The sequence below is a fragment of the Nilaparvata lugens genome, chromosome 11 (genome assembly GCF_014356525.2).
Source record: "Nilaparvata lugens isolate BPH chromosome 11, ASM1435652v1, whole genome shotgun sequence".
Taxonomy (NCBI): Eukaryota; Metazoa; Arthropoda; class Insecta; order Hemiptera; family Delphacidae; genus Nilaparvata; species Nilaparvata lugens.
The window spans coordinates 5243725-5271505 of NC_052514.1; the positions used below are offsets into that span (position 1 = coordinate 5243725).

The 27781-nt window shown below is 35.0% G+C and overlaps 1 protein-coding gene across 1 annotated transcript in view; it reads left to right on the plus strand.

The window, feature by feature from the left end:
- LOC120353629 overlaps positions 1-27781 on the plus strand; it is a 50757-nt gene that overhangs the window by 7693 nt on the left and 15283 nt on the right. The window contains exons 2-5 of the mRNA XM_039438176.1: positions 10478-10649; positions 14260-14476; positions 17116-17164; positions 22739-22861. Coding sequence (XP_039294110.1) covers positions 10478-10649; positions 14260-14476; positions 17116-17164; positions 22739-22861 — 561 coding nt within the window. The remainder of the gene's footprint in view (positions 1-10477; positions 10650-14259; positions 14477-17115; positions 17165-22738; positions 22862-27781) is intronic.

The following is a 27781-nucleotide window of genomic DNA, read 5'->3' on the forward strand; positions in this document are numbered from 1 at the left end:
GATTCAGAGGCGTCTCAGCGGCTTAAAGACACACGTTCATGAACCCATGAAATGATGGATTCGTACGTTGATCCCATACTTGATGTTCCCGTACTTACACCGCTGTTAGAATAAAAAATAAACTAGGATAATACAAATTAACTTAACTTCAGTAATATAATAAAATCAACCTATATTAGGTTATATAAACTCAAATCAAGATTATTACTTAAAAACATAAATAGGCATTACCTACTTCAATCTCTTGATTTAAAAGAATAGAATTTATTTGTAATAAGGTTACGCCCTATACACAAGCGATGAGTACATAGTATTCCATAATAGGCCTACATAATTCACAAGTTGATTGAATTACTTAATAATAAGGTATTTCGAGTATTGTTGTTAGTTTAGTCAGTTCTCTTACATAAATCACATTTATGGTGTAATTTAAAAGAATAATTACATGATAGGTGTTTCCTAAATAATCATGAAAGCCTTTCATTAGAAACAAAGACAAATAAAATCTATAACCAAAAAATACTGATAGAGCTCATAATAATATACTGTGAACATCAGTTGGTTTGGAATTAACCAACAGTAATTGAAATTTAGGTTAATAGCTTCCTCTTCAAAAATAGTTTAAATCAAACAAATATCTTAATTCCTACTAATAGGTATTCTAAATTTCTACAAAACATATATCGTTAATTTTCTTACATTACAATAAATACTTTGATGGAAGCTTTCTTTGAAGATATTTTCCTTAATAATATTATAAATCTATGACGTACCTTTAGTAGCGGTTATAGGAGAAAAATCTCCATTGTGAGGTGACAATTTGATACTCTCTCTCTTCTTAATTAAAGCGACTACATAGGCAAAAGACTTAAAATGCTGCTGGAACAAAAGGTTCCAGAGCCAAATACTAAAAAAAGCCTAAAGCTGGCATGGAAGCCAAGATTAATACCAAGTTCTGAACAGACTACATTTAGTACTGCTAATGACAGTCGACAGACGCTGAGTGAGTCCACTTCGCTTTTCTCGTCTTGAGGTGGACAGCTGTGAGATCGTCCATACTAAATAGACCTAACCAACACCAACTGTGATTGGCAGTTACTATACTCTAGAAAAATTTCCATCAATAGAAAGGGACGTTACAACTACAATTTAAGATACATTCTTCCACCAAGTGACAGCTATTTTTCCTAGGCAGCTATAAATTCCTTACCTTATAAGGTCGTGAACCAGACTTATATTCTAGAAAAAAAGTTGATCTTCTAATTTGCATAATTCTCATCACTCATAATTGTAACAATATTTATTGTTACAACCAAGAGAAACAAATAACGGTTTACAATGTTCCCTGAAAGTGACCCCCACTATTATCCTCACAGCTTTTTTCTGGAGGAGAAGAACACCAAAAACATGACTACTTCCACCCCAGTGTAGGATACCATTATGACAGAAGACTTTGGAACAAACTGAAATATGCCATACACAAATAATCATTCGACAGTTGACTCTTGAGACATCATATGAGGTAGATAGACTTTGAGAGCTTGCCACAAAGATTTCTACAATGAGGCTCCCATGTTAACCTAAGGGGGTGGTGGTGGTGGTTTAAATGTGCCATTTTTTGGTTTCTCGCATAAAACTGAAAAACCATGTACCCTAAGTACTTGACTGACATATAACAAATTAAAGCTTACATAATTTCCTTTCAATATTCATGTTTCAACTTTTTCATATCTCCTCTAGTTTTCGAGATATCCACTCTTGAAGGTGTGACATTTTTTGAAAAAACACGTTTGCCACCATTTTTTTTTCTATTTTTGCTGATAAAACTTTTGGAAAATCGACGGGAAAAATTTATGTTGATTATGAGCTATGAGATGAGGGTCGTTTAAATATTGCATTTTTCAGCGTTCTGCTTCCACGCTCATATCTTGAGAACAATGCGTTCAACCGACTGAAATAACTATTCAAAAATAAAGCTTGATAAATTCTATACACTTTTTGTTCGGTGGAATTTAGTGATATTCCCAACAGTTCTCGAGATATTTGCTGTTGAATGTGTGTAATTGTTGAAATAACATTTTTTATCCAATGTTTATAACCGCGCTTATAACCACGGTATATAGAAGAAGACGGTAGGTGTCACCAAAGACCTTAAAGAGATATAGACCCACAATGCCTATGCCTTCCCAATGATAGCTCTTACTTGAAATTGAAGGCCGCCATTGGGGTATTTTAGCACGAGATATTATATATATAATATTTGTAATACTATAGATCACAAAGGCATTGGTGGCATTGGTATGTAATAATCTTATGGGTTGCCCCCTCAATGGCGGATTTCAATTCCAAGTACGACACTAGCGCTGCATGTGAGTCTATGCATCTTAAAGGTCTTTGGGTGTCACGCGCATGTTTGTGCTAAATTTCCGGTGTAGCTGAAGTCATTTTATATCCAATCATCTGTTCTTAGCAAATAAGTTTCTTAAATTACCAATAGGTGTTGAAAACGTCGGTTGGTGGCGATGACACAATCTAGCTGGCTGGCCACTGCACACACATTTCATGACCACTGCGCACACCGTTTTTATTTTAAATACCGTGCTTATAACTCACCAACAATGCATCATAAAAACTGATGCTTATCATAGTTTTGTAGAGCATTAAATTCTCGAAATGATGTATTATTCCAGTATTCCAAGTTTTCCTTTCATTGTTATAACAGCTTCAAGGGGTTAAATTTTCATTGTTTCAACAATTGATCGTTTGACAATGACATTTGAAGGGGGTGTCTGTGACACAATTTTCGACTTGACAGATCAATTTGGAATAGTTAGTAGGTGAACATAGCAAAATTGCGCATTTTTATCCCCTTTATTAAAGGTGTGGAACCTTGACACTTGTTGCAGCAATGAAAATTTCACCCCCTACATTGAAACTGCTATAACAATGAAAGGAAAACTTGGAATAGTGAAATAATACATCATTCCAAAAAGAATTCAATGCTCTAGAAACCTACCATAAGCATCAGTTTTTATGATGCATTGTAGGAGAGTTATGAGCCCTGAAAGAGCAAAACATTGGATAAAACCTTTTATTTCAACAATTACACACATTCAACAGCGATTATCTCGAAAACTGTTGGGAATATCACAGAACTCTACTGAACAAAAAGTGTAGAGAATTTATCAAGCTTCATTTTTAAATAGTTATTTCAGTCGGTTGAACGCATTGTTCTCAAGATATGAGCGTGGAAGCAAAACGCTGAAAAATTTAACTCTTAAACCACCCTCATCCCTTCAGCACATGAGTTAGGAATGGGGACATTTGTTATGTTCTCCTCCCAACTAGTCTCAACAAAACTGCAGAGTCAAAAATTTCGTTTAAAACATTCTCTCAAAATTCCTTTGTCGATTGGTCTATTGTTGCAAAAATGGATATATCACACTCAACACTGAAGCTGCTGCAAAAGGTGTAGGGAAATTCGTAAAAGCGTGTAATTATACATCAAATTCAATGCCTCATAAGCTCATAATCAACATGGATGTCCAATGAATTCAATGCTTCATAAGCTCATAATCAACATGGATTTTTCCCGTCTATTTTTAAAAATTCATAAAAGCAAAAATTTGAAAAAATTATGTGTGGCTGTCAATGACAAAATACAGATTGTATAATTCCTAGAGATTCAAATCATCTTTGGCAACAAAAAATTTCAACTCTCAATTCAATGATACACAGGCTAATAAATATTCCCATGTCAAAAGATAATTACAGAAAAGAGAAGAAAATAATAAAATATATGGCAATAACAAATGGATATAATACCAAAACTATTGATAGAATGATTTACAAACAAAAAGGGAAATTAATACAGAATAGAACTCAAAATAATCAAGGAAATGTTGGAAATAAAGAATATATTTGTGCTCCATATAACACAATATTTAATAAAGCTATAAGAATAACTTTTACAAAAAATAAATTCATTCTAGGTTATAGGACAACAAATAATGCATTCGAGATGATAAAAAAGAAATCAAATTCAAATGTACAACAAGATAAGTTTAAAAAATCTGGAATATATGAACTTAAATGTAGTGATTGCGTCAGATTCTATAATATCGGACAAACAGGTAGAAATTTCCATATCAGGTTTCAAAATCTAAAAATTATACACAGAAGTTGGCATTTGCTGAACACTTGATAGATTCAGGCCATAATTTTACAGATATAAATTCCAATATGAAAATAATTAATTATGGTAATAGAAGTCAAAAACTGAATGTCAAAGAAGATTTCCATATTTATAAAGCAGCAAAATTAAACAGAGATAAAATAATAAACTTAATCCAATTAGACACCAATAACCCCATTTTTGATAGAATCATGCGAATTTAAACCCAAAATTTACAGTCCAAGTTCATAAAAACATATGAATACACTAACATATGATCAAAATAAGAATCTTCCAGTAGTATTTATCTATTCACTTCATATCACTTGAAAATGGCATCAATGTCCGAAACATGTGGTGATAAAATATTTTAAAAAAAGGGTACTAAGATTTTTATTTTCTTTATATTTATATTACAAGTAGCCCTATACAGAAAAGAGGTTAAAATATGCTATTTAAAAGTATAAAAAATTAATCAATGTCCCCCATTAAAATAAAACATAATTCAACATAATCTTTCAGGTTATATTTAGACAAATTGAAATCTACTCAATCTGAGATCCTTACCCTCTCGAGGTCGACGACGGCATATACGCACAAACGAAACCCCAGCTAAAGGTCACGCTATACAATCAAGGACATCAAGCTTACATCAAGGACAGAAACTCATCAGATATTCTTTCAATATTCCATGATCTATTTTATTTTGGCTTATCTATGAAGAAGATGATCGAACTTCAAATGTGGAATGCACTACAAGTCTAACTGAATAAGTCTTCCATGTATATAAAGAGTGAGTCATGTGTATGGGAACCCTTATTATAGGTTGGAGACAGTTGTAGATATAATACTGTAACTTTCAGGATAAGTTATTGGTCAAATACACTACCTTTTGACCTACAACTGAATTTCAACCCTTCATAAGGGGGTGACAATTGTAACTCGAATATTTTGAACGTAAACACCCATTGTGTGGTACATCATTTTAAAAGCCTTTTAAAAACAAGAAAGATAGCATACAATAAAACACACTTTTTTTATGTATTTGAACACGACATGCAGTCGATTATTAAGTAAATATTAAAAACTTTTACTTACTGACTGGAGTACTTTCAATCGTCTGGTGATCATTTTCAACAGTGTAGACCGGAAATGTTTTGATGGTTAGGAAGATTTGTGGCGTTTATTATGTGATCAAAAAGTTTGTTGGATTTGAAATTCAGCTGTTCATTTAGTATGTTGTTACTGTCTAGGATGGTGGCTTTATAAATTTCAAACTGTTCTGTTGTATTTAATTCATGTCCATTTCTTTTTACTTTCAATATTGTAAGGTTGGTATCTATGTTTGTGTAGGTGTGCCCGGTTTCATTTAAATGTGTTGCAGAAGCTGATTCTGTTTTGGTTTTAAGTGCGTTGATATGTTCTTTAAATCTAAGTTTGAATGATCGTCCACTTCTGCCAATATAGAATTTTTCACAATCGTTACATTTTATCTTATATACCCCAGGGAGGTTGTGTTTGTCGGTGTTGTCGTTGGTTTTGGGGGTGAGGGTGGCCATCAGTTTATTTTTGGTTTTGAAAGCCACCCTGTAGCCTGCTTTTTTAAAAATTCTGGCAATTTTGTTAGATTGACTATTGATATATGTTAGTGCTATGAAGTGTTTTCTCTCATTTGTTGGATTGGTTTCTTGCTTATATGAACCAAAACAGAATCAGCTTTTGCAACACATTTAAATGAAACCGGGCACACCTACACAAAAAATAGATACCAACCTTACAATATTGAAAGTAAAAAGAAATGGACATGAATTAAATACAACAGAACAGTTTGAAATTTATAAAGCCACCATCCTAGACAGTAACAACATACTAAATGGACAGCTGAATTTCAAATCCAACAAACTTTTTGATCACATAATAAACACCACAAATCTTCCTAACTATCAAAACATTTCCGGTCTACACTGTTGAAGATGATCGCCAGACGATTGAAAGTACTCCAGTCAGTAAGTAAAAGTTTTTAATATTTACTTAATAATCGACTGCATGTCGTGTTCAAATACATAGAAAAAGTGTGTTTATACAAAGCAGCTCGGAATGGATCAAGAAATTATCACCTATAAAATAAAATGTTCTATGATACTTTTATCCAAGAAGGCGGCTGATTGAAGTTTTAGTTTTCAAGGAAATGAGGGGTTGTTACTCAAATATTTCAAAATGTTACACCCATTGTGTGGTACATCATTTTCAAGTCCTTCCTAAAACAAGAAAGATGATATCAATATAAAATGTTCTGTGATACTTTTATCCAATATGGCGGCTAATTGAAGTTTTAGCTTCTAGAGAAATAATTGATGAAGTTTAATCAGTCGCCATTTTGGATGAAAGTATCATAGAACATTTTTATTGATGTTATCTTTCTCATTTTGAAAAGGCGTTTAATATGATCTACCACACAATGGGTCTTACATTCAAAATATTTGAGTTACAACCCCTCATTTCTTTAAAAACTAAAATTTCAATCAGCCGCCATTTTGGATACAAGTATCATAGAACATTCTTATCGATGGCATCCTTCTTGTTCCTTTTCCTAGAAGGGGGAGTAAGGGCGCAGTCGGCCCTCTATTACACTTAACTCTCCAATACAAGATCAATTCATAAGCTCAAACAATATGTCACGAGCATCACATGAATTAAATAAATGAAACATAAGCACATACACACCAACGCACATGTTGCTCAGAGTCAGGCAACGTTCTAACCGAGTTCACCACAAATAAACAATCACATGACAGCCGCACCGAACCGACGATGTCCCTCAATTGGTTTAAGCTCAGCAGGTAGTTAATGCCCTAAGCCACAAGTGGTAACAAAGTGATTCTTATTATTGAACATAACAATCCTGTGAGTTGGGACAGCCAGTAGTTTTCAAGATTTTGTGTAGGATGCATAAAGCATGATTTTCTATTTATTTTATTATTTATTGTATAAAATACTATAATCATAATACAATTATGACATTGGAGGAAAAATTAGGCTAAGTCTGTACTATTTCTCTCCAAAAATTTTGATAAAATGTTAATTTTGTCCAAAATATAAGGTTATATAGTCACACACTGCTTCGTCACTTGATTTTCGGTCTAGAAATGATGATTTAAAATTTTGAATTTTGAAGGTTGATTTAATACTCTAAACTAGCCGTCAGGCTCGCTTCGCTCGCCATATCCGTCTAGCCAGGGGGCTCCGCCCCCTGGACCCCCGACTGGATCGTCCACGAATGAGATCATTTTTCATTTTTATCATATTATATTAGGACAATCCAGTCGGGGGTCCAGACTAAACGACGTCTGGCTAAACAGATATGGCGAGCGAAGCGAGCCTGACGGCTGGTAATATAATATTCCAGGATTGAAGTAGCAGTGCCCAATCAATTTTTCCGCGATAAATGCATTTAAATCTTCAACTTGGTGCCAACCTAACAAAATCAACTCAACTTAATGCCAACCTGACAAAATTATTAATTTAGTTGCCAGTTAACAACTGTTTCGAAGAGGTACTCTATCTAGATTATAGTTCTATAGTAACATATGATATGGAAATTTCAATTCTAATTAAGAGATTGGGAGAAGAAGAATATACATGCTAAAAGACGAACTTTAAACCCTTAAAAACAACCCTTAGAGTTGAAATATTGCCAAAAGATTTCTTAGTGCGCCTCTAAAGGGCCAACTGAACATACCTACCAAATTTGAACATTTTTGGTCCGGTAGATTTTTAGTTATGCGAGTGAGTGAGTGAGTGAGTGAGTGAGTGAGTGAGTGAGTGAGTCAGTCAGTCAGTCAGTCAGTGAGTGAGTGCCATTTCGATTTTATATATATAGATGAATCACTTCAGTGATGTGAGGAATCCAAGAGAAATTCTTATCAATAGTAACTCCCAGAAATTTAGACGTAGCCGATTCACTAATGTGCCTACCATTTACAGATATGGATATTGGAAAGGGTGACTTATTTTTTGTCAGAAACTGGAGAAATTTAGTTTTGACCACATTTAATGATAGACTAAATTTCTCCAGTTTCTGACAAAAAATAAGTCACCCTTTCCAATATCCATATCTGTAAATGGTAGGCACATTAGTGAATCGGCTACGTCTAAATTTCTGGGAGTTACTATTGATAAGCATTTCTCTTGGATTCCTCACATCACTGAAGTGTGCAGTAAACTCAGTAAAGTGTGCTTCTCACTGAGAATATTAAAGTCACTGTTAAATAAAGAATATTATTTACTTACTGTTTATCATGGCTGTTTTACATCGGTGATGACTTATGCAATGGAAGCTTGGGGGTTCTCATCCCATTCCAATGAGGTGTTCAAGATACAAAAGCGTGCTATCCGAATTATAGAAGGCCTTCCAGTATATCATACATGTAGTGGGACTTTTAGCAGACTTGGCATTATGACATTTTATGGTCTTCTTGTTTATCGGTCTGTTATATATATATATATATATATATAGGAAGGAATGGTGATCGTTTTACAACTGTAGGAGCTAGTCACAATTATTCTACAAGACATGGTACCAATTTGCTACTTCCCCAACATCGTCTTGCCTTGTCTGAAGGGGATATAAATGTCACTGGTATTAAAATTTATAATAAATCACCAGATAGCTTGAAGTCGATTAATAATGATGCTTTGTTCAAAACAAACCTTAGAAAGTTTGTTGTAGAAGGAGAGTTTTACTCGTTGAATGAGTTTTTGTCTGGCTGACTTTTTCTGACCTTTTATTATGTTAACTAAATACAAAAAACATGTTACCTATGTGTATATATTTGTACTTATGACGACTGCGATATACATACATTTCTTGTTATTGTATTCATGCAGAAAATAAAGAATTTGAAATTTGAATTTTGAATCACAATAAATTAAAAACTTTAGAAATATTGCACTTATTTAAAAAATGTGAATACAAAATCAAAAACCTACTCACTATTTGTTATTCACAGCTCTAAAATATATTTTTCCTACAGTTACCTTGAAAAGTGGCCATTCCTGCACTGATTACAGAACGCAAAGAATCACTTTTCCGCTCTAGTGCGGGAAAAATTTCTCCTGCACTCCACATTTGCAACATGGCAACACAAAATAGTTGGTGGGTTATATGGAGGATTAGTGCACGAAAACAGAAATTATGTTGGTAACAAAGACTGTGGTTAGATTTAGATAAGAATCATAATTTCAATGGCTACCCTACATTTATGATAAGATCCCAATCTAGAAATCCAAAACAAGAATACTGTTTATCTAAATCATAATCAAATAATAACTTATCATCATTTAATAATAAATAATGTTTATTTTCCATTGACGGTAATAATTATTTCAACTATAAGCAATGAGAAATGTAGCAAACACACATTATGAAATTCGAATTTTCAGGTTAAATAATTACCGTTCGAAATCCATGTCAATAAAATTAATAAAATAACATTAGAATATCATACAATAAAATATTTTCTGTTGACTATGTTATTTTATATTTTTTTTTTAGTTTACTTTATTATTTTTCGGTAATTTAGTAAGCTAACCATGTCTAAATATCTGAATACGGTTTTTAGTTGGATGAAACGAAGTTAGGTACGACTCTTCCCGCTAGGTCGCGCGCTTGTCGGTTCAGCCATTCAGCCATGCTATTGGCGTGTATTTTGAATGCAATTTTTTGTTTTATCTGTAATTTTTCTGATTCTTGAATGAATAAAGATGAGAACTTTGGCTGAGAATTTACAACTTCAATTGGATTATTAATTTTTAAATGAATTGAAGTTGTTATTAATAACAGCATCACACACACAACCATTTGATGGATTTCAGCCTCCATTTTATCCATAATTACCCACTTTTCATATTCAATGGTAACTGTAGGAAAAATTAAATGTGAAATACGTGCACAAAGTTCCTCTGCTGCACTCAAGAAACCATTCCGCCCTCGCCTACGGCTCGGGCGAAAACGTTTCTTTCGATGCAGCAAACTGTCACTTTGCGCACTAGTTGCACAAATAACTATAGACTGACCACTAACGGTCTACTTTCACGTATTTTCAGGGAATCATGTCTGTTGAAATACAAATGGTTGTCACGTATTGGAATGTTGATGAAGTGAATACAGTAATTATGTGTAAGAGTTAATCTGTCTTGTCAATCATAGAAGCAGTAATTTTTTTCCCCAGCTCGTTCTTGTTATTTTCTAGAATTCTGAGGAATAATGTAGTGATTCTGATAGATTGTTCTATTGATTTGAAGGTGTGATCTGGCGAATAGGGAAGACAAGTACAAAAAAGAATACGAGCCGGAGATCTTCAAACGGACATCAGATAGCTACGAAATGACGGGAGCTGAAGAGAAACAACCGCAAGTTCTATCTGAGAATTTTATACGTATCAAGATGGAAATTTGGACTTGCTTTAAAAAGGAGGTAACGTTGCGAAAAGACGCTCAAGTGAAGTCATGACTAAATTTCACCTCGATTCCAGCTTTCTTCCAAAAACACATTGTCACTCACCGAGTTATAACAGGTATTTCAAACTTGCATCATAGTGCATGCGTCGACAATTCTGTCACTGATACTGCAAGACTCACATCACATTTTTTAAGTATAATCACGCAACTGAAACAACAGCCAAAATGAAGGATCTACTAAATTTGAAACAGTTCCTGACAAACCCTTATGCTCAAATATTCTACAATTCACTACTATCTGAATCAGGTAGAGAAGATGACGATGGTTTGCTGACGACCCTTCAATTGATGAAGCTGAACGACTGGCAAAAACGATCAGGGTCCTAGCCACATTTTGTTCAAATTTTTTATTACAATTTCCTTTATTAATTAATGTTTTTTATCATTATGAATGTATAATAAACTAGCTGTACCCTGCCACGCTTCGCAGTGGCACATTGTGATTGAATGTTTATTTTTTTTTTCTGTGGCCCCCACTATATATAAAATTCTATTTTATTCTAAAATTCTAATTCTATAATTAAACACCAATAATTATTATGAGATAACTACTAAACGGAATACCAGATGAAATGCTGTCAACCATCCCGAAAATTCATTAGAATTGACTTCCATAGTAATTGAAATCCAATAATTGTACCGGAAAACATACGGTAATCAAGAGTGTAGTTTACCGGTACTCTATATCTCACGAACCTGTTGAAGCTGCGTTTTGAAACATGCGCGCTATCTAGCGGTCAGATTTTGCACTTTGATTGCAGCAGCGCTCAGCTCAAATCTGGCCAAAAATGGCCAAAGTTTCACCCCCTCCCCCCGGGCCACCCTGCGAGCCCGGTCAATTTTTTTTTTTTAATCGACTTATTTTCGCGAGCTGACCCCGAATGTGAAGTCAAAAATCGGAAAAATCCATAAACAAAAAAGTTAAAAATTTTCGGGCGAGCGTAGCGCCCCTGAAAATTGTAAAAAGTAGATAAAAACCATCCTTGATGCGGATTTTATATCATGTTAAAATTTCAACTCAATCGGTCCAGTACTTTTGGAGTTTTTGCATTACACACAAACCAACATAACATTTTTATATATATAGATACAGCAGAAACAGCATTGGATATTTTTTCATACGCTGTTTTAAGGCATTTAAGCGATTTCGAACTTTGAAAATGGGATACTGGAACTTTTTACTTATGGGACTTTGTTCGTTTGTAGCTGTGTGAGGTCCACGTTATAACGGCAGTGAGGAAAGATAGGAGATCAACGTTGCCGATCCTCTCTGTCTTGTTAATGCCTTCTAAAGACGGTAGCTGATACAGGTTTATTAATGTAATATTAACTGTTTATCGTTTAAAAATCAATTATATCTTATTAAGCAAGAAATCATATGTTTCAATTATTCAATAATGAATTTTCGTAATCAAGATGGAATATTTTGTTAATTAATTATTAATTCTACATTGTTAGAAACCGATCTGGCAACAGAGCAAAGCGAGAAAGAGATAGCTCAATTAATAAATCAAATCATTTATTTGCCATACAATAAATATACATATTCAAAACATAATAAAAGAAAATACTTAATTTTATAATCAAAAGTATGAAATAATTAAAATAAAAATTAAGCATAAATAATACCAAAATCATAATTGGATACTTCTCAATGGTAATCCGGCATCACCAGCAAAAGGAATCAAGCCTTGCCCGCTGTTGAGAGTTGCAATCAGCTAGTTACATTGGTTGTTCCCTAGTTTTATACAATAATAGAGAAAAAAATAATTCGCTTTGTTGAATGATATTCAAGGATAGCAATACCATTGCTAATTAAATACTGCCATCATAACGTGGGACTGACTATAGAATAATTTTGATGTTGGTTAATGCTCACTGCTCTCAAGTGTGCAGTGCATGCCACCAGCTGCTAGAGGCTCAGTTAAGCACTGGCCTCACCAACGTCTGATAGAGGTAGTGAGCTCGCTCCCGCGGTGGTAGTTCAAGCCACACCAAAAAACGTCCGCTAGCGGTAGTTTGGTTTTGTTTTTGTTTTGATGAGTGTGGTTCTCTAGACGTCTGAGTCTCGGTATCCTGCGCATGCGCTACCGAAGGCGAACTTTTAAAACTCGCTTTCCATGTTATTGAATTGTGCAGGCCAGACCGAGCTCGCTACCTCGGCGGTAGTACCACCAGCAGACGTTTCAAAAGTTCGCCTGAAACGGCCAAGTGAAACTACCGCCGAGGTACCTATGCGGGAGCGGGTACGCGACTAAGTGCCACCTCGACTAGTTGTCCCCTTTTAAAACCGGTTTTTAGGGGACAAGTAGACGTGAGCCATAACCGTCTAGTTGTATCCTTTCTGTGGAGGTGACAACTAGTCAACCATGACAAGAAATCACCATTCCGGCTGGCTCTTCATTTGAAAGTTGGAAAATGAAGCCAAACTATCAAGTTCTATATGAAAAGGCATTAAGATTCCCAATTTTGTATTATCAACATCATGTCTTTGTGAGTGAGCCTTTTCAACCATGTTGCAATCAAGAATAAGTATAGGAACAGACTGGATGTTGATAGAGCCTCAAAATATTTGTCTAGCATTAGTGACAAGTTATTTGTTTGACAAGTTATAAGTTATAAGTTTGACAAGTTATTTATAACTTGTGAACAAGCTATAAAATTTGTTTGAACAGTGTCTGTGAGTGTAGAAGACACAGACACAACTTGAAGATTCTCATTGGCCTTCTTATGGTCTGATTGCAATCTGAGCGCAAGTGTGTATAAATAATTATTTATCCTCATATCAATTACCAGACTTCATGTAATACTGTACCTCAGTTGATAAACCAGACTGATAGCTTCATCTGCCATATCATTGATGAATGAAAATTTGACTGTCCTATCATTAGGCTCAATTTACTCGTAAACGATGCGTCTGACGGGAAAATATAATTAAGCAAAATGTGTTTAGAATTGTGTTCTACATCTGGTTCAGTCATCAAAAGGGCTAATTATTATTTTTTTTCTGTTTTCAACTAACTCGAGAAAATTGTCCTAAAAATAGCAAAGACGGCGAATATCTCCCGAACCGTGCGTTTGACGGGAAAATATTACTGCACCAAAAGTGCTTGGAATTCAATTCTACATCATAACCAGTAATGAAAATTGCTTGATCCCTCCTCTCTACGCCGCAGGGGTGTAAGTCGTGTCAACTGGTGCTCTGTAGGTGATAAGTAGTCGGGGTGACAACTTGACGCCAGCGAGCAAGGTGTCATGTAGACGTGAGCCATCCCCGTCTACTTGTCTCCTTTCTAAGGAGGTGTCAACTAGTCGAGGGGACACCCTGACGCGAGGGTGCGAGGTGTCAAGTTGTCGTTTACGGTCGGGACTAGTTGGCACCTTTGGTCCAGTAGGTGTCAAGTAGTCGGGGTGACAACTAGACGGCTACCCGCGGGAGCGAGCTCGGTGTGGCCTGCTCAATTTAATAATATAACATGAAAAGCGAGTTTTTTAACTTCGCTACCGCCGCGGGAGCGAGTTTGGTGTGGCATGCGCTTCAGTTATTCCTTCGTTTAATTTTTCAGCATATGCGAACTCATACTTTGATCTACTTCATAAGGAATGAATTTATCAGCTTCAAGGAGATCCGTGATATAAAGTACGTCTCGGGAGTGGAAGTTTCACTAATAGATTACTCATCTGATGAGAGAAGAGTTAAGGTGGTCGAGACCAAGTTCTTCTATCGCAAGGACCATACTCTTACATCGAACACGTTTGCAAAAGCCTCGGCACTTAATTTCAGTAAGTCTCAAAACTTATCAACAGTATTTTGTGCCCAACTATTATAGTTGTGCAAGCCATATAATATGTAAGTTTTACTATTATGTAAGCCATATAATATGGATTACATAATATCATCGGTGAGTTTTACTTCTCAAAGTCAGTGGAAATTGAAGGAGAGCGTACTTGTAATATTTCAATCCAATCCAAGCCAATCAATTTCAATCCAATCCAATCAATTTCAATCCAATCCAATCCAACTTTCCCCCAATTCCCCCTTTTTGAATTAGAAAGACGAAAGCTGGTTCACCCTTTGCTACTCCCTCTTTGAATTGGGAACCCTAAAAATGTCATTTCATACACTGCTGACCTTTTTTGGAATTTCAAGGACACAGTCTGCGTCCAAACACCCCCCTCCCACCCTGTGGGCACCCCTGTAATATTTCCCAAAAATTATTGATTGTGATATTGATACAGAGGGTTCAGTTAGTTTTATATTATTTGATAAAATTGATTTGTTGATTGAATAATAATAAGTTTGATAAATTTCTTAGTTCTATATAATCTTGTTAGTATATAACAAGCCTTTTGTTATTTTCTAGCTGTTTGATGATCATTGAATAAAAGTAATATGTTCACTTATGAACCAGTCAATGTCCGTGTTTTTGTTAAAATAACAGAACCTCTTAGTTCCGGATTCCGAGCTCGGGATTTAGCTAAGTTCTAGACTTCAACTGGCTTTAAACTCTGGAATCAGAAAATTGGCTTTCCGAGTCAGAGCGTTAACGTAGTTGAGGACTTGAATAGACTCTGGAGTTTAGAGATCATGTTAGACCCTGGAGTTTATAATTTCGCTTTCTGAGTGAAGTGCTTATAAGTCCAGGACTTGAATTAGATTCTCGCCTCTTTCCGAGTCAAGGATTTATCAAAAATCGTTAAGTCCAGGACTTAAAACAGCGTGATTTTGAACCCTCGACTGGGGTAGGGTTTAAATTCAAGTTCTAGACTTAACTGAGCAAACACAATTCAGTTATTGTTTTGAAGTGGATAAAAAGCCAAATAAATGTCATGAAATACCTAAATTATTTGGATTAGTCTATCTAAATTCATAATTTTTAGTTTGCAAGTTCATTTTGGAATATAATTGTATCAGAATTATGCGTAAAAAACTAGCCTCATTTTACGACTGTGACATAACCTGAAAATGTTCAAGCAAAATAGTACAAGGATTGCCTTGGAATTTATATTCCTATCTGAATGTTATTAATCAATGTCATATTAAACATAAATAATAATAATAACAATAATAAATTATTACTCCAGTTTTTTTTTCAAAACAAATACAAAACAAACTCAATAGCCTAATGAAATGTTTATTCCAAAATCACTGGTTAGGATCAATGATCAATAATAGCATAATGTAAAATGAAATGTTTATTCATTCACCTTTTAAAGGATTTGCTTTGAATAGGCCTACAAAGAAATCTGAACGTATTTTTACAAAATAGTTTGGAGAGCATGCTCATTTGAATTATCCCGCTGTAATCAGCTGTTTCCGTTTTGCTATAATGCCAACAATACAACAGCAAAATATTGTGAATTTCCCTCATGTTTATTGCGTTAAAGTCCTGGACTCAAATAAGTCGAGAACTTGATAGACTCCGGAGTTTAGAAGATAAAATAGTGACTCAGAAAGTCAATTTAGACCCGAGAGCTTATTTTAGTCCTGGACTCTGTAAGTCCAGAACTTACAGATCCCGAGATCGGAAACCGGCTCTTAAATCCCTGTATGGGGAGTTTTGGGAGTGATTGGAAATTTCAAACCTTTAGATGATTGATATATATATAATTGTTTGCCTTTTGTGATTGAATAACATCAATTTCATCCTTGAAAAATATAATAATAATGATTATAATAACAGTCCAGAACTTATATAGATCCCGAGATCGGAAACCGGCTCTTAAATTCCTGTATGGGGAGTTTTGGGAGTGATTGGAAATTTCAAACCTTTAGATGATTGATATATATAATTGTTTGCCTTTTGTGATTGAATAACATCAATTCATCCTTGAAAAATATAATAATAATGACTATAATACCAGTCCAGAACTTATATAGATCCCGAGATCGGAAACCGGCTCTTAAATTCCTGTATGGGGAGTTTTGGGAGTGATTGGAAATTTCAAACCTTTAGATGATTGATATATATAATTGTTTGCCTTTTGTGATTGAATAACATCAATTTCATCCTTGAAAAATATAATAATAATGACTATAATACCAGTCCAGAACTTATATAGATCCCGAGATCGGAAACCGGCTCTTAAATTCCTGTATGGGGAGTTTTGGGAGTGATTGGAAATTTCAAACCTTTAGATGATTGATATATAAAATTGTTTGCCTTTTGTGATTGAATAACATCAATTTCATCCTTGAAAAATATAATAATAATGACTATAATACCAGTCCAGAACTTATATAGATCCCGAGATCGGAAACCGGCTCTTAAATTCCTGTATGGGGAGTTTTGGGAGTGATTGGAAATTTCAAACCTTTAGATGATTGATATATATAATTGTTTGCCTTTTGTGATTGAATAACATCAATTTCATCCTTGAAAAATATAATAATAATAACTATAATACCGTTTATTTTTCAGAGTTACACCTCAAAGTGCATGATCGACAGAGAACTTATCCAAAACCAGGGTAAGTAATAATAATTCAACAGTAACCTGTCTCATTAAAATTAGTTATAGAATGGTTGTGGTATGAAAATATTGAGCTATAAGGCACCTCAACAGCGGTTCATCTCAAGTCCAACATAGCCCAGGATTCATGAGTTGTGAAATCGCTTCCCGGTGCTAAGGAACCCACCTAAAGCTGTAGGTCCATTCATCTCTCATTATTATCCGCCTCATTACTCATGCGCAAGCCTAGAGCTCACGTGGGTATCACCTCACAAGAAAAAATCAAGCTATTAACGTATTCATTACATATAGGTTCCGTTTTAAGGTGGGTTTTCGTTTGTGCGTATCCGCGTTCAGCTGCGTAAGCGGTTAGTCAAAATAGAAAATCTCCAAAACAATAAATCGTTTCTGTTTGTATCGTATTCACACAGTTGATATCAAACGTCATTCCATTTAATATATTAGTGATTTCAATACTGAACACGATATCAAGTAAATGAATAATTTATTATACAAATAGATTCAATCTATTGTTTTTGATAGTTGCTATTGAGCCAAAGGCATACGCAGCCGAACGCGGATACGCACAAACGAAAACCCACCTTAAGGCTGTGCAAAGGCTGAAAAAAAACTTTCTACTCGAGATATTTTTCAAAGTTTTTTGATTCGTATATCATCAAGCTATCAAAATGAAAAAGTTTTCTCAGGAAAATATTTTTTTTTTGATCATTACTCTTTGAGATATGAGCGCCTAAAGTTAAAATTTTGGGACAGAACATTTCAAATTCGGTAAGAGAAGAATCCATGAGATTTAGAGGATAGATTTCTCATAGATTTAGTAAAACAAAAATTTTCTGAAAATATCAATTTTTAAGATAGTTATTCAGTTTACTAAAAATAAATAACTTTCAGTCGAGTTATTTTTGGTAAATTGAATAACTTTTCCAAAAATTGATATTTTCAGAAAATTTCTGTTTTACTAGATCAACAATGCCATGAAGAATCCATCCTCTGAATCTCATGGATTTATATCTTACCGAATTTGAAATGTTCTATCCCAAAAATTCAAATTTCAGTCGCTCATATCTCAAAAAGTAATGATCGGAAAAAAATGTTTTTCCGAGAAAACCTTTTCATTTTGATAGCTTGATGATATACAAATCGATAAACTTGGAAAAACGTCACGAGTAGAAAGTTTTTTTCTAGGCTCTGCACAGCCTTATTGCAGGCCCCATTCATTAGAAGTTTCATTACGTTTTGTTCCATTGATTACATGAAAATATAAATTTGACTCTTACCTGCACACAGGATTTCTCCCTGCCGGTAATTGCGGATTGAGGTGATAGATATTTCAATCATCAACCTGCTACTGATCAAACGGGAATCACATCTTAAGCCCGGTCCAGACGCTCAAGTTTAGCTTCAGTCTTTTGCTCAAGCAAAAGTCGGTGCATGTAAGTCGTTGCGTCTGGACGGTAAAACGAATGGGTCTTCAAGCTTAAGTCGTCAAACTCAAAATGTATCGGCCGGGAATCTTTTTCCATCAAACCGTCCGTCTTTTATCTATCCACCAAAACCTAAATCGCGTAAAAATGTAGATAGAGAAATTGTGATTTCAGATTCGGATTCAGCGCCCTCAAATTAATAAAATGCCTCGCGAGTACTTGAAAATAAGCAAGTCTTTTTATCGATTTTATATAACGCTTTTTTTCCTTCTTGATTCTCATGATACTCTCAGAACGACAGCTGATTTTTTACCAAATTACAATGGGATCTTAATAGCATGCAAGTAATAATCCACTCGACACCTGATTTATGATATCTATAGTCTGATTTTCACGGTAATATTGGTGTTTCAAAGTGAATGAGGAACATATAAACAAAATTATAATAGTATATTTCGCACCTAGGGCCGAAAATGAGACTTTTCCGGCTCGAAATCGGTTTTCAAGTCCGAGGCCGTAGGCCGAGGACTAGAAAAGATTGAGAGCCGGAAAAACATTTTTGCCCGTGGTGCGAACGCTATTTTTCGCCACACAGAGAAATAAACAATATATATGAGAATAATTGTTTATTAAGCAGTTCCGAAAACAAAAGTGGAAGGTCATAGCTCTAGCTATTAGTATAGTTATTAGTATCTAGTTATTAAAGTATAGAAAACTGAAGAATACATAATACTTGGAAACCTCACAGAATCATATTGATTTTTCCAATACATCAATAAATTTTAGTTCTATTAGGATCCTCCTCAATTTGAATCAGGCAGCCTCTTGTTTTCCCAATTCCAAAAAAAAATACCTAAAATACTCGTTTCACTGGGAATTCGTGTCTGATAGTAGCCTACATTATAACTGAAGAATAAAAATTATTACTCATTTTATTGTGATCTATTCATGTTTTTCTTATGAAATTCAATAAATTATAGGCCTACAGCATGAAGACTATGTCCAATTCATTTGTACTGGTGGCAAAATTTTACATTGAAAATAATTATTTGATAAAATCCAAGTTCAATAGTAATGAAAACAAATTCCTTCAAAAAATAATTGATAATAATACGTTTCGAGGGAAAAAATTAAGAACAAAAAAATGGGAAGCATCGGGGGATTTGAACCGAGGTACCATCGCTCCGTAAGCAAGCTTCTTACCGCTGCGCTACTTAGACGTTGGTAAATAGTAGTCTTATAACCTGCTGATAAAAATACACACTTTGGGCTATGGAACTTCAATTAGCCTACGGTAGCATAGATGAATTTGAACATTAATATTCTGAAAAATCTAGAAGGAAAATAGAAATTTGGGCTTCCAGGTGCACGAGATTGATATTTTTAGAATCTATGTTCAAAATTTGGAGATCTAAATCATTTCCGTTTTTCCGGTATGCAATCCACAAGTTGACATGTTTTGATGCGAACAAACACAACCCCACTCTCTCTTATTATATAGAAGAAGAAGATATCTTACCTCTATTTCATTCATCCAAATAAAATGATAGTATATTACTGCAGAATACTTTATTCAATTCTAGAAGCATAAACTGATTCTGTTTCATAAACTATTTGTTAAAACGTTCAGCACCATGGATATTGCCCAAGTAGTTCCAAAACTATCCACCAGGTTTTGTGATAAACGCAGTACTATGAGGTTTGAGGTTAGATTCTATTATACTCTGAAAATTGAATTTGAGTAGTTTATAATATCTTATTTGTATTTCATTCATCCAAATGAAATGATAGTATCTTATTGCAAAATACTTTATTCAATTCTAGAAGCATAAACTGATTCTGTTTCAAAAACTATTTTGTAAACCCGTTCATATCAAATCAGAATCAGCTGTTATTCAAGGTCATTTTACAGCCCTAGGGCCGTAAAGTTTTACCGGCCTGGTCGGAAAACAATCACTTTCGGCCACCATATGACGCACGTAAACCAGCTCATTACATCCAAGTGTGGCGAAAACATATTTTCAGATTCATCTTGCAATTCTCGAAGCAATGCAACGTGAGAAAATTTGTGTCGTTTTAACAACCAGTCCCTACTCCAACGTGAACGATGAACTCTACCTTTCTTCCTATTTTTTACATACAAAACAAAAGTGGCCAAGAGTACTAGCTCTTCCATAGTTGATGACGAACGGAGCTTGTGAGCACAAAAATAGGAAAACGGACGACATAAGACGGATGCGTGTGGACGCAATTTTACATCCGTCTTTTGCTTGAACCAAACGATCCGTCTTTTGCTTGAGCATAAGACTAATGGTAAACTTGAGCGTCTGGACCCGGCTTACAGTTATAAGAATGATAATAGAATATTATTATTGAACGAAAATTTAAATTCTTCAATGCTGTTTTCCATCACGAACTGCTTATTATTAAATCACTTTTTGCTATTGAAAAGAACGACTAACTTATGGTCCAGTCAACGAAAGATTATAGAGGGAAAAGTTTGGAACACAAATTTTGACCCAGCAGCTCTTTTAAGGATGGTAAGGGGGTAAATATATCAAAAGTCCTCACCCCTACCCCCTGTGCTAAGCGGGTGGTTTGAAATTATCATATTTTGGTTTTTTCCATAAATCTCGAACAATATGCGTTTTTTTTAAATTATTGACAAATACTAAATTTAAGCTAACGAATTAACCTACAATGTTAATCTGTAACATTTTCCCATATCTCTCTTAGTTTTCTAGATATGAGCTCCTGAAGGTGTCACAATTTGAGGAGTCACCCTCACGGCTACGATTTTTCCATTTGGCCTTATAACTTTTTAACGATTGATTGAAAATGTTCGTTCTTTTTAATAGCAAGAACTAATTGAAAAATTTTAAGTTAAATGCTGTAAACCAATTTATTGGCAGGAATAAGAAAATTACAACATCTTGGAAATACATAATAAAAGCAATACAAATTTGACAACATGGGAAAATACTATTACAAAATGAAATGAAATGGCAATTGAGTATTTGCATCTCGAGGTACTAGACCTGTTTGAGATGGTAATATAAAACTTTATTACAAAACTAGCGCTGAAAAGTAGTTACTGAGGCCAACAGTCGCCTATGAAGAGTTACATATTGCATAACGGTATCGATGATTTATCAATTACTAGCAGTCAGGCTCGCTTCGCTCGCCATATACGTCTAGCAAGGGGGCTCCGCCCCCTGGACCCCCGACTGGATCATCCAAGAATGAGATCAGCAGGCGAACGAGCATTTTTATCATATGTTAGGACAATCCAGTCGGGGGTCCAGACTAAACGTCTGGCTAAACGGATATGGCGAGCGAAGCGAGCCTGACCGCTAGTAATATGATATTCCCAGGAATAGCTCTGATTGAAGTAGCAGTGCCCAATCAATTTTTCCGCGATAAATGCATTTCAATCTTCAACTTGGTGCCAACCTAACAAAGTCAACTCAACTTAATGCCAACCTGACAAAATTATTAATCTAGTTACCAGTTAACAACTGTTTCGACGAGGTACTCTCTCTAGATTATAGTTCTATATTAACATATGGTATGAATATTTTTCAATTATAATTAAGAGAATTAGAAGAATAAACATGCTGAAAGAGGAACTTTAAACCCTTAAAAACCACCCTTAGAGTTAAAATATTGCCAAAAGATTTCTTAGTGCGCCTCTAAAGGGCCAACTGAACATACCTACCAAATTTGAACGTTTTTGGTCCGGTAGATTTTTAGTTCTGCGAGTGAGTGAGTCAATCAGTGAGTGAGTGAGTGTCATTTCGCTTTCATATATATATATAGAGATAGCTTTCCATCATTTATTGATTTCCATCAACAATTGTAATTTTTAAGAAGTTGAGGGAGTTACCATTGATAACTTAGGCTAGGCGCACAAGCCTGGTCAAGACAAGACAAGACATGATCAGACACGTTCAGTCACAATACTTCACATGGCTGCTTATGAAGACATGTCTAATTGCAATGACTAATCAGTGTGAGTTGCGTCATAAGCAACAATGTAAAGTATTGTGTCTAAACGTGTATGATCATGTCTTGTCTTGTCTCGACTAACTGTTGTGCGCCTAGCCTCAATGGAAGCTCGAGATTTGATGATGGGAATGTGTTAACAGATTGGCGTTCGAAGTAAAATACCCCAATGAAGGGAACTCGCTCATTCATGACATCGAGTCGTCGGGACCTTACTTGAGACTGGGCCCTTCTGCAACCCCGAATACGGGGGACATCACGGCTCAGTAAGTGTTCCATTCAATTTCAAATTCATTTGCCAATTTAAAAAACCTGGTGTAGAGCACTCACACAACCTTCCTTGCCGTTATGAAAATTGATCACCTGACGCTAGTGTTCTCGCGCATCTCAAGTCTACTATTCAAAGATATGAGACAGCTGGAAATAGGTCAATAACGCTGGAGACACACGAGATCTGCTATCTCTTCGTAGTGAATGATTTGATAGAACCAAAAGTTGCAAACAGTTTGCAATTTGATAATAACATTTTCTCGAATTTTAAGCTTATTTTCAATTTTAGGTGGAAATGTTACTGGACATTAATTGCAGAGATTTTCATGCTCAATCTTTTCCACTTGAAACTTGTTGTTTGAATTGTATATATGAAGGCTGATAATTGAGAATCTAAAATCAAACTTTGCATAGATGGAACGGAGTTCCTGAAATTTTTACAGATATAGGACTTGTTGCAGTTGGTAGAGCTTATCAATGACTATTTCAGGTATGAATTTGATCGAAATCGTTGGAGCCGTTTTCGAGAAAATCGCGAAAAACCCTGTTTTTGACAACATTTTCGCCATTTTAGCCGCCATCTTGAATTGCATTCGATCGAAATTGTTCGTGTCGGATCCTTATAGTGTAAGGACCTTAGGTTCCAAATTTCAAGTCATTCCGTTAACTGGGAGATGAGATATCGTGTACACAGACGCACATACACTCATACACACACACACACACTCACACACACACACACACACACACACACACACACACACACACACACACAAAATTGTTTACACCAAAAATGTCAACAAAATATTTATTTTCCCTTCCTTATAAATCCTATTAGATTTATTTATTTATACATAATTCAATAAATTGAATCATAGGGGAAAGATAGCATAAGTAGATATCCCATCTATATAATAAGAGAGAGTAGGGTTGTGTTTGTTCGTTTGTTCGCATCAAAACATGTCAACTTGTGGATTGCATACCGGAAAAACGGGAATAATTCAGATCTCCAAATTTTGCACATAGATTCTAAAAGTATCAATCTCGTGCACCTTGAAGCCCAAATTTTAATTTTCCTTCTAGACTTTTCAGAATTAATGTTTAAATTTCATTAATGGTACATTCGAGTTCATTAAAAAATCATCAAATCATATTTTCGAAATAAAAAAATCAGGTGTGGCGCACTCACACAACTTTCCTTGCCGTTATGAAAAGTTATCACCTGACGCTAGTGTTCACGCGCATTTCAAGTCTACTTATAAACAAAGATCTGAGTCAGCTGGTGACAGGACAATAACGCTGGAGACATACGAGGTCTGCTATCTCGTCAAAGTGAATCATTTAATAGAATCAACAGTTACCAACAGTTTGCAATTGGATAATCACATTTTCTCGAATTTCGAGCTTATTTTCAATTCTAGGTGAAAATGTTACTGAACATTAATTGTAGAGATATTCATGCTCAATCTTTTCCATTTTTTGTTTAAATTGTATCTGAAGCCTGACAATTGAGAATATAAAATCAAACTTTGCATAGGTGGGGCGGCGCACCTAGAATTTTTACAGATATGGGACTTGTGGCAGTTGATAAAGCTTATCAATTCTAGGTAAAAATTTAATTAAAATCGTTGGAGCCGTTTTCGAGAGAATCGCGAAAAACCCTGTTTTTTACAACATTTTCGCCATTATAGCCGCCATCTTGAATTGCATTTGATCGAAATTGTTCGTGTCGGATCCTTATATTGTAAGGACCTTGAGTTCCAAATTTCAAGTCATTCCGTTAATTGGGACATGAGATTTCGTGTACACAGACGCACATACACTCATACACACACACACACAACACACACACACACACCACACACACACCACACACACCACACACACACACACACACACACACACACACACACACACCACACACACACACTATGAAATATGAAAACACACGCAATATGAAAACGCATGCAGTTAATATGTCTTTTGGATAAAATTTCAAAACTATTCGAGCCCTGATAGAATGACTGACACACTGTACAGTCAGTCGAAAATTTCAATATTGGAATGAAGGGTATTTTGGCAAGCTGAGCAAAAAAATAAGGTCATATTATGTACCTTTTCGTTAAAAATGAAAAATGAGTTTTATGGGTTGTCAAAGCTCCCTCTGAAAGGGAAACTATTCAACGTATTCTATCTTTTAGTAAAATAACAATGATCATCCATCCATGTATCATCTTCTATACTATAATAAAGGAAAGATCTGGATTAGAAACGTAGCCTATACCGGTGTAAAGTATAGGGAAATTATTATGTTGACGCATTATCACGTCAGAACTACTGGACTGATTAACTTGGAATTTTGCATATAGATTCTTGCTTAACCGAGGGTGGTCATAGACCAATAATTTTAAATTCTTTAAAATTTGATTACATCCAGTTTACAGTTTGTCAAGTTTTCAATTATTTGTCATGCTTCCAGTTTGTATGGAAGCAGCAGAAGATCTCTCTTAAAAGGGAAATTAGAAGATAGGTATGATTGGGGATCCTTTTCGAATGATAAAAACAGGTTTTCCGTAGCACCCAAATTTTTCCGCCATTTTGAATCCAACTTTTTTTTTTATTGAAAGATGGTCATACTGATTTACTTGGAATGCAGCATATAAATTCTTAATCAATCGAGGATTCTTATAGGCCTATTTTGAATTCTTCTTGATTTCATTACGTCAAGTGTAAAGAAAGATCCTTGCGAAGCACGGGTTACCTGCTAGTATATAATATATATTACGTTTATATTGAATGATCTATCTAGATATCATCTATTAATGTATTTATCTATAATGTCACTGATATATAATCAGCTGATGAAAAGCGGAACGTATGTGTTCGTGACGCTCAAGTCTGTATGCACCTTTAAAGAACGGATTGTTAATGCAATACTGTATCTTTGTGTGTTTTTACTTTCCTTGCCCTATTACCATAGGTAAGGATAGTATTGCTTTCCTAAAAAAATTAAGGTACCCCAATTTCTATATTTCTGTACGTTTCAAGGTCCCCTGAGTCCAAAAAACTGGTTTTTGGGTATTGGTCTGTATGTGTGTGTGTGTGGTGTGTGTGTGTGTGTGTGTTGTGTGTGTGTGTGTGTGTGTGTGGTGTTGTGTGTGTGTGTGTGTGTGTGTGTGTGTATGTGTTTGCCATCCGCTAATAATAATAATATCAATGATGATAATAATAAATGGTGACTTGTGTAGAAGATGTCAAAAAATCATAATATCCAAAATTTGATGAACATTCAATTTTAAATATCTATAATTATAATTAGAATGATGATGTTCAAACAATATCTATGAATGTTCTAAAACAGTTTTAGACGTTTTAACCATCCGGTAGCCGCGCTCTACTCAGTCACACGAGCAGTCGCGTGTTGTATTTAGTACAACATCCAATTTTCCAAGGGTTATGTACTCTGTTTACTGTCAAAACATATTAATTAATTGTTTAATTTATACTTTTCCCATCTTCTCGAATTATTTTACGCCTATGAACATTTGGATGATTACCATTTCATAGCCCAATAAAGTACATCAAGCAAAGCTATAGTGTCTTTTGAGAACCTAAATTCTCAGACAACTATAATTAAGTTTGGAAATCATGCTAGACCCCGATGGTGGAGGGGTTAGTGAAATTTCTAGTACCATTCTAGTGATGAGGAATTCGAAATAAAAATCATTTGACGATTGATTGCCTCTATATTAACTATTTAAACTCAAACAACACTTTACAATAAATACTTTCTTCAATTAAAGATTATCTTTGTCTTTAAGAGACCAAATTTAATTATTTTTACGTCTTTAAGAGACCAAAATTTAAGGGACACATTGAATTCTGGTGGGGAAAGATCAAGTACTCATCTTGTAGTTGTCGTCGCGATGTCCGGAGTCCCTGGCGGAGATGGATGAAGGGTGAAGATGATTAGTCGTCCTCCAGGAATGTTCAGGCGTCGCGGCGACAGATCCAAAAGGGAGTTAGTCTTGTTCTCTCCTCATCAGCGTTCAATGACGTACGATTCCATCCATGGTTGGAAGAAGTCGCCGGCCCTTTTACAATGGAAATTCTCAGCCCGATACAGAAACCTGACGACAAATTTACAACAGAATTAGAAACATAATAATTACCAATATCTAATAGGATTGTATTCAATTGATGATCTAGGTAGATCATCAAATAAATACAATTCACCGCTTCCTATGAGGAAATAAATAATATTATTAACATACATAAATCGAATACCTATAAATCATATTCAATGACAATAATAAAAATACTCACCCAAAATGGGTATTGAAGATGCGAAGTATAGAGGAATCAATCGTCAATTATCTCAACTATCCCATAGCTATAAGGGGGACTTTACTTCTAAATATTATTCTTACATTAAATGTCCGATTTACTTGGACAATCAATTATTAAATTCTCCTGGAGAGAATGAGAATGTACCCCCAAACGAAAACATTATTGGAAATTGAAAGAAAATGTCAAGAAACAGTTAACACTCTGACAGCTGGGATTAGAATCATTGCTCTCCTAGTTTTCAGAGGCTTCCAGACTGATCAGTTCTACCATACAACTTTAAAATATTTACCCGATCGCCTGTGAATTTCTCTTTGCCCACTCTCTTTCTCCTCAGTAAATAAGGAAGGTGATACGTTCAAGCAAGAAGGAAACTAGGCGAGAAAAGTTATTTCCCTTTTGCAAGTTTAGAACTATGGGATTGATTCAGCATACTTCTGGCGTCTCAATCTGTCGTGAGAATAGATAATTCCAAGTGGGATCGTGGGAACCAAGGACTTTAATAAGATTCTGGTCATAATTATAACGATTTTAGAAATGCTGGCTAAGTTGCCAATGAACAAGAATAA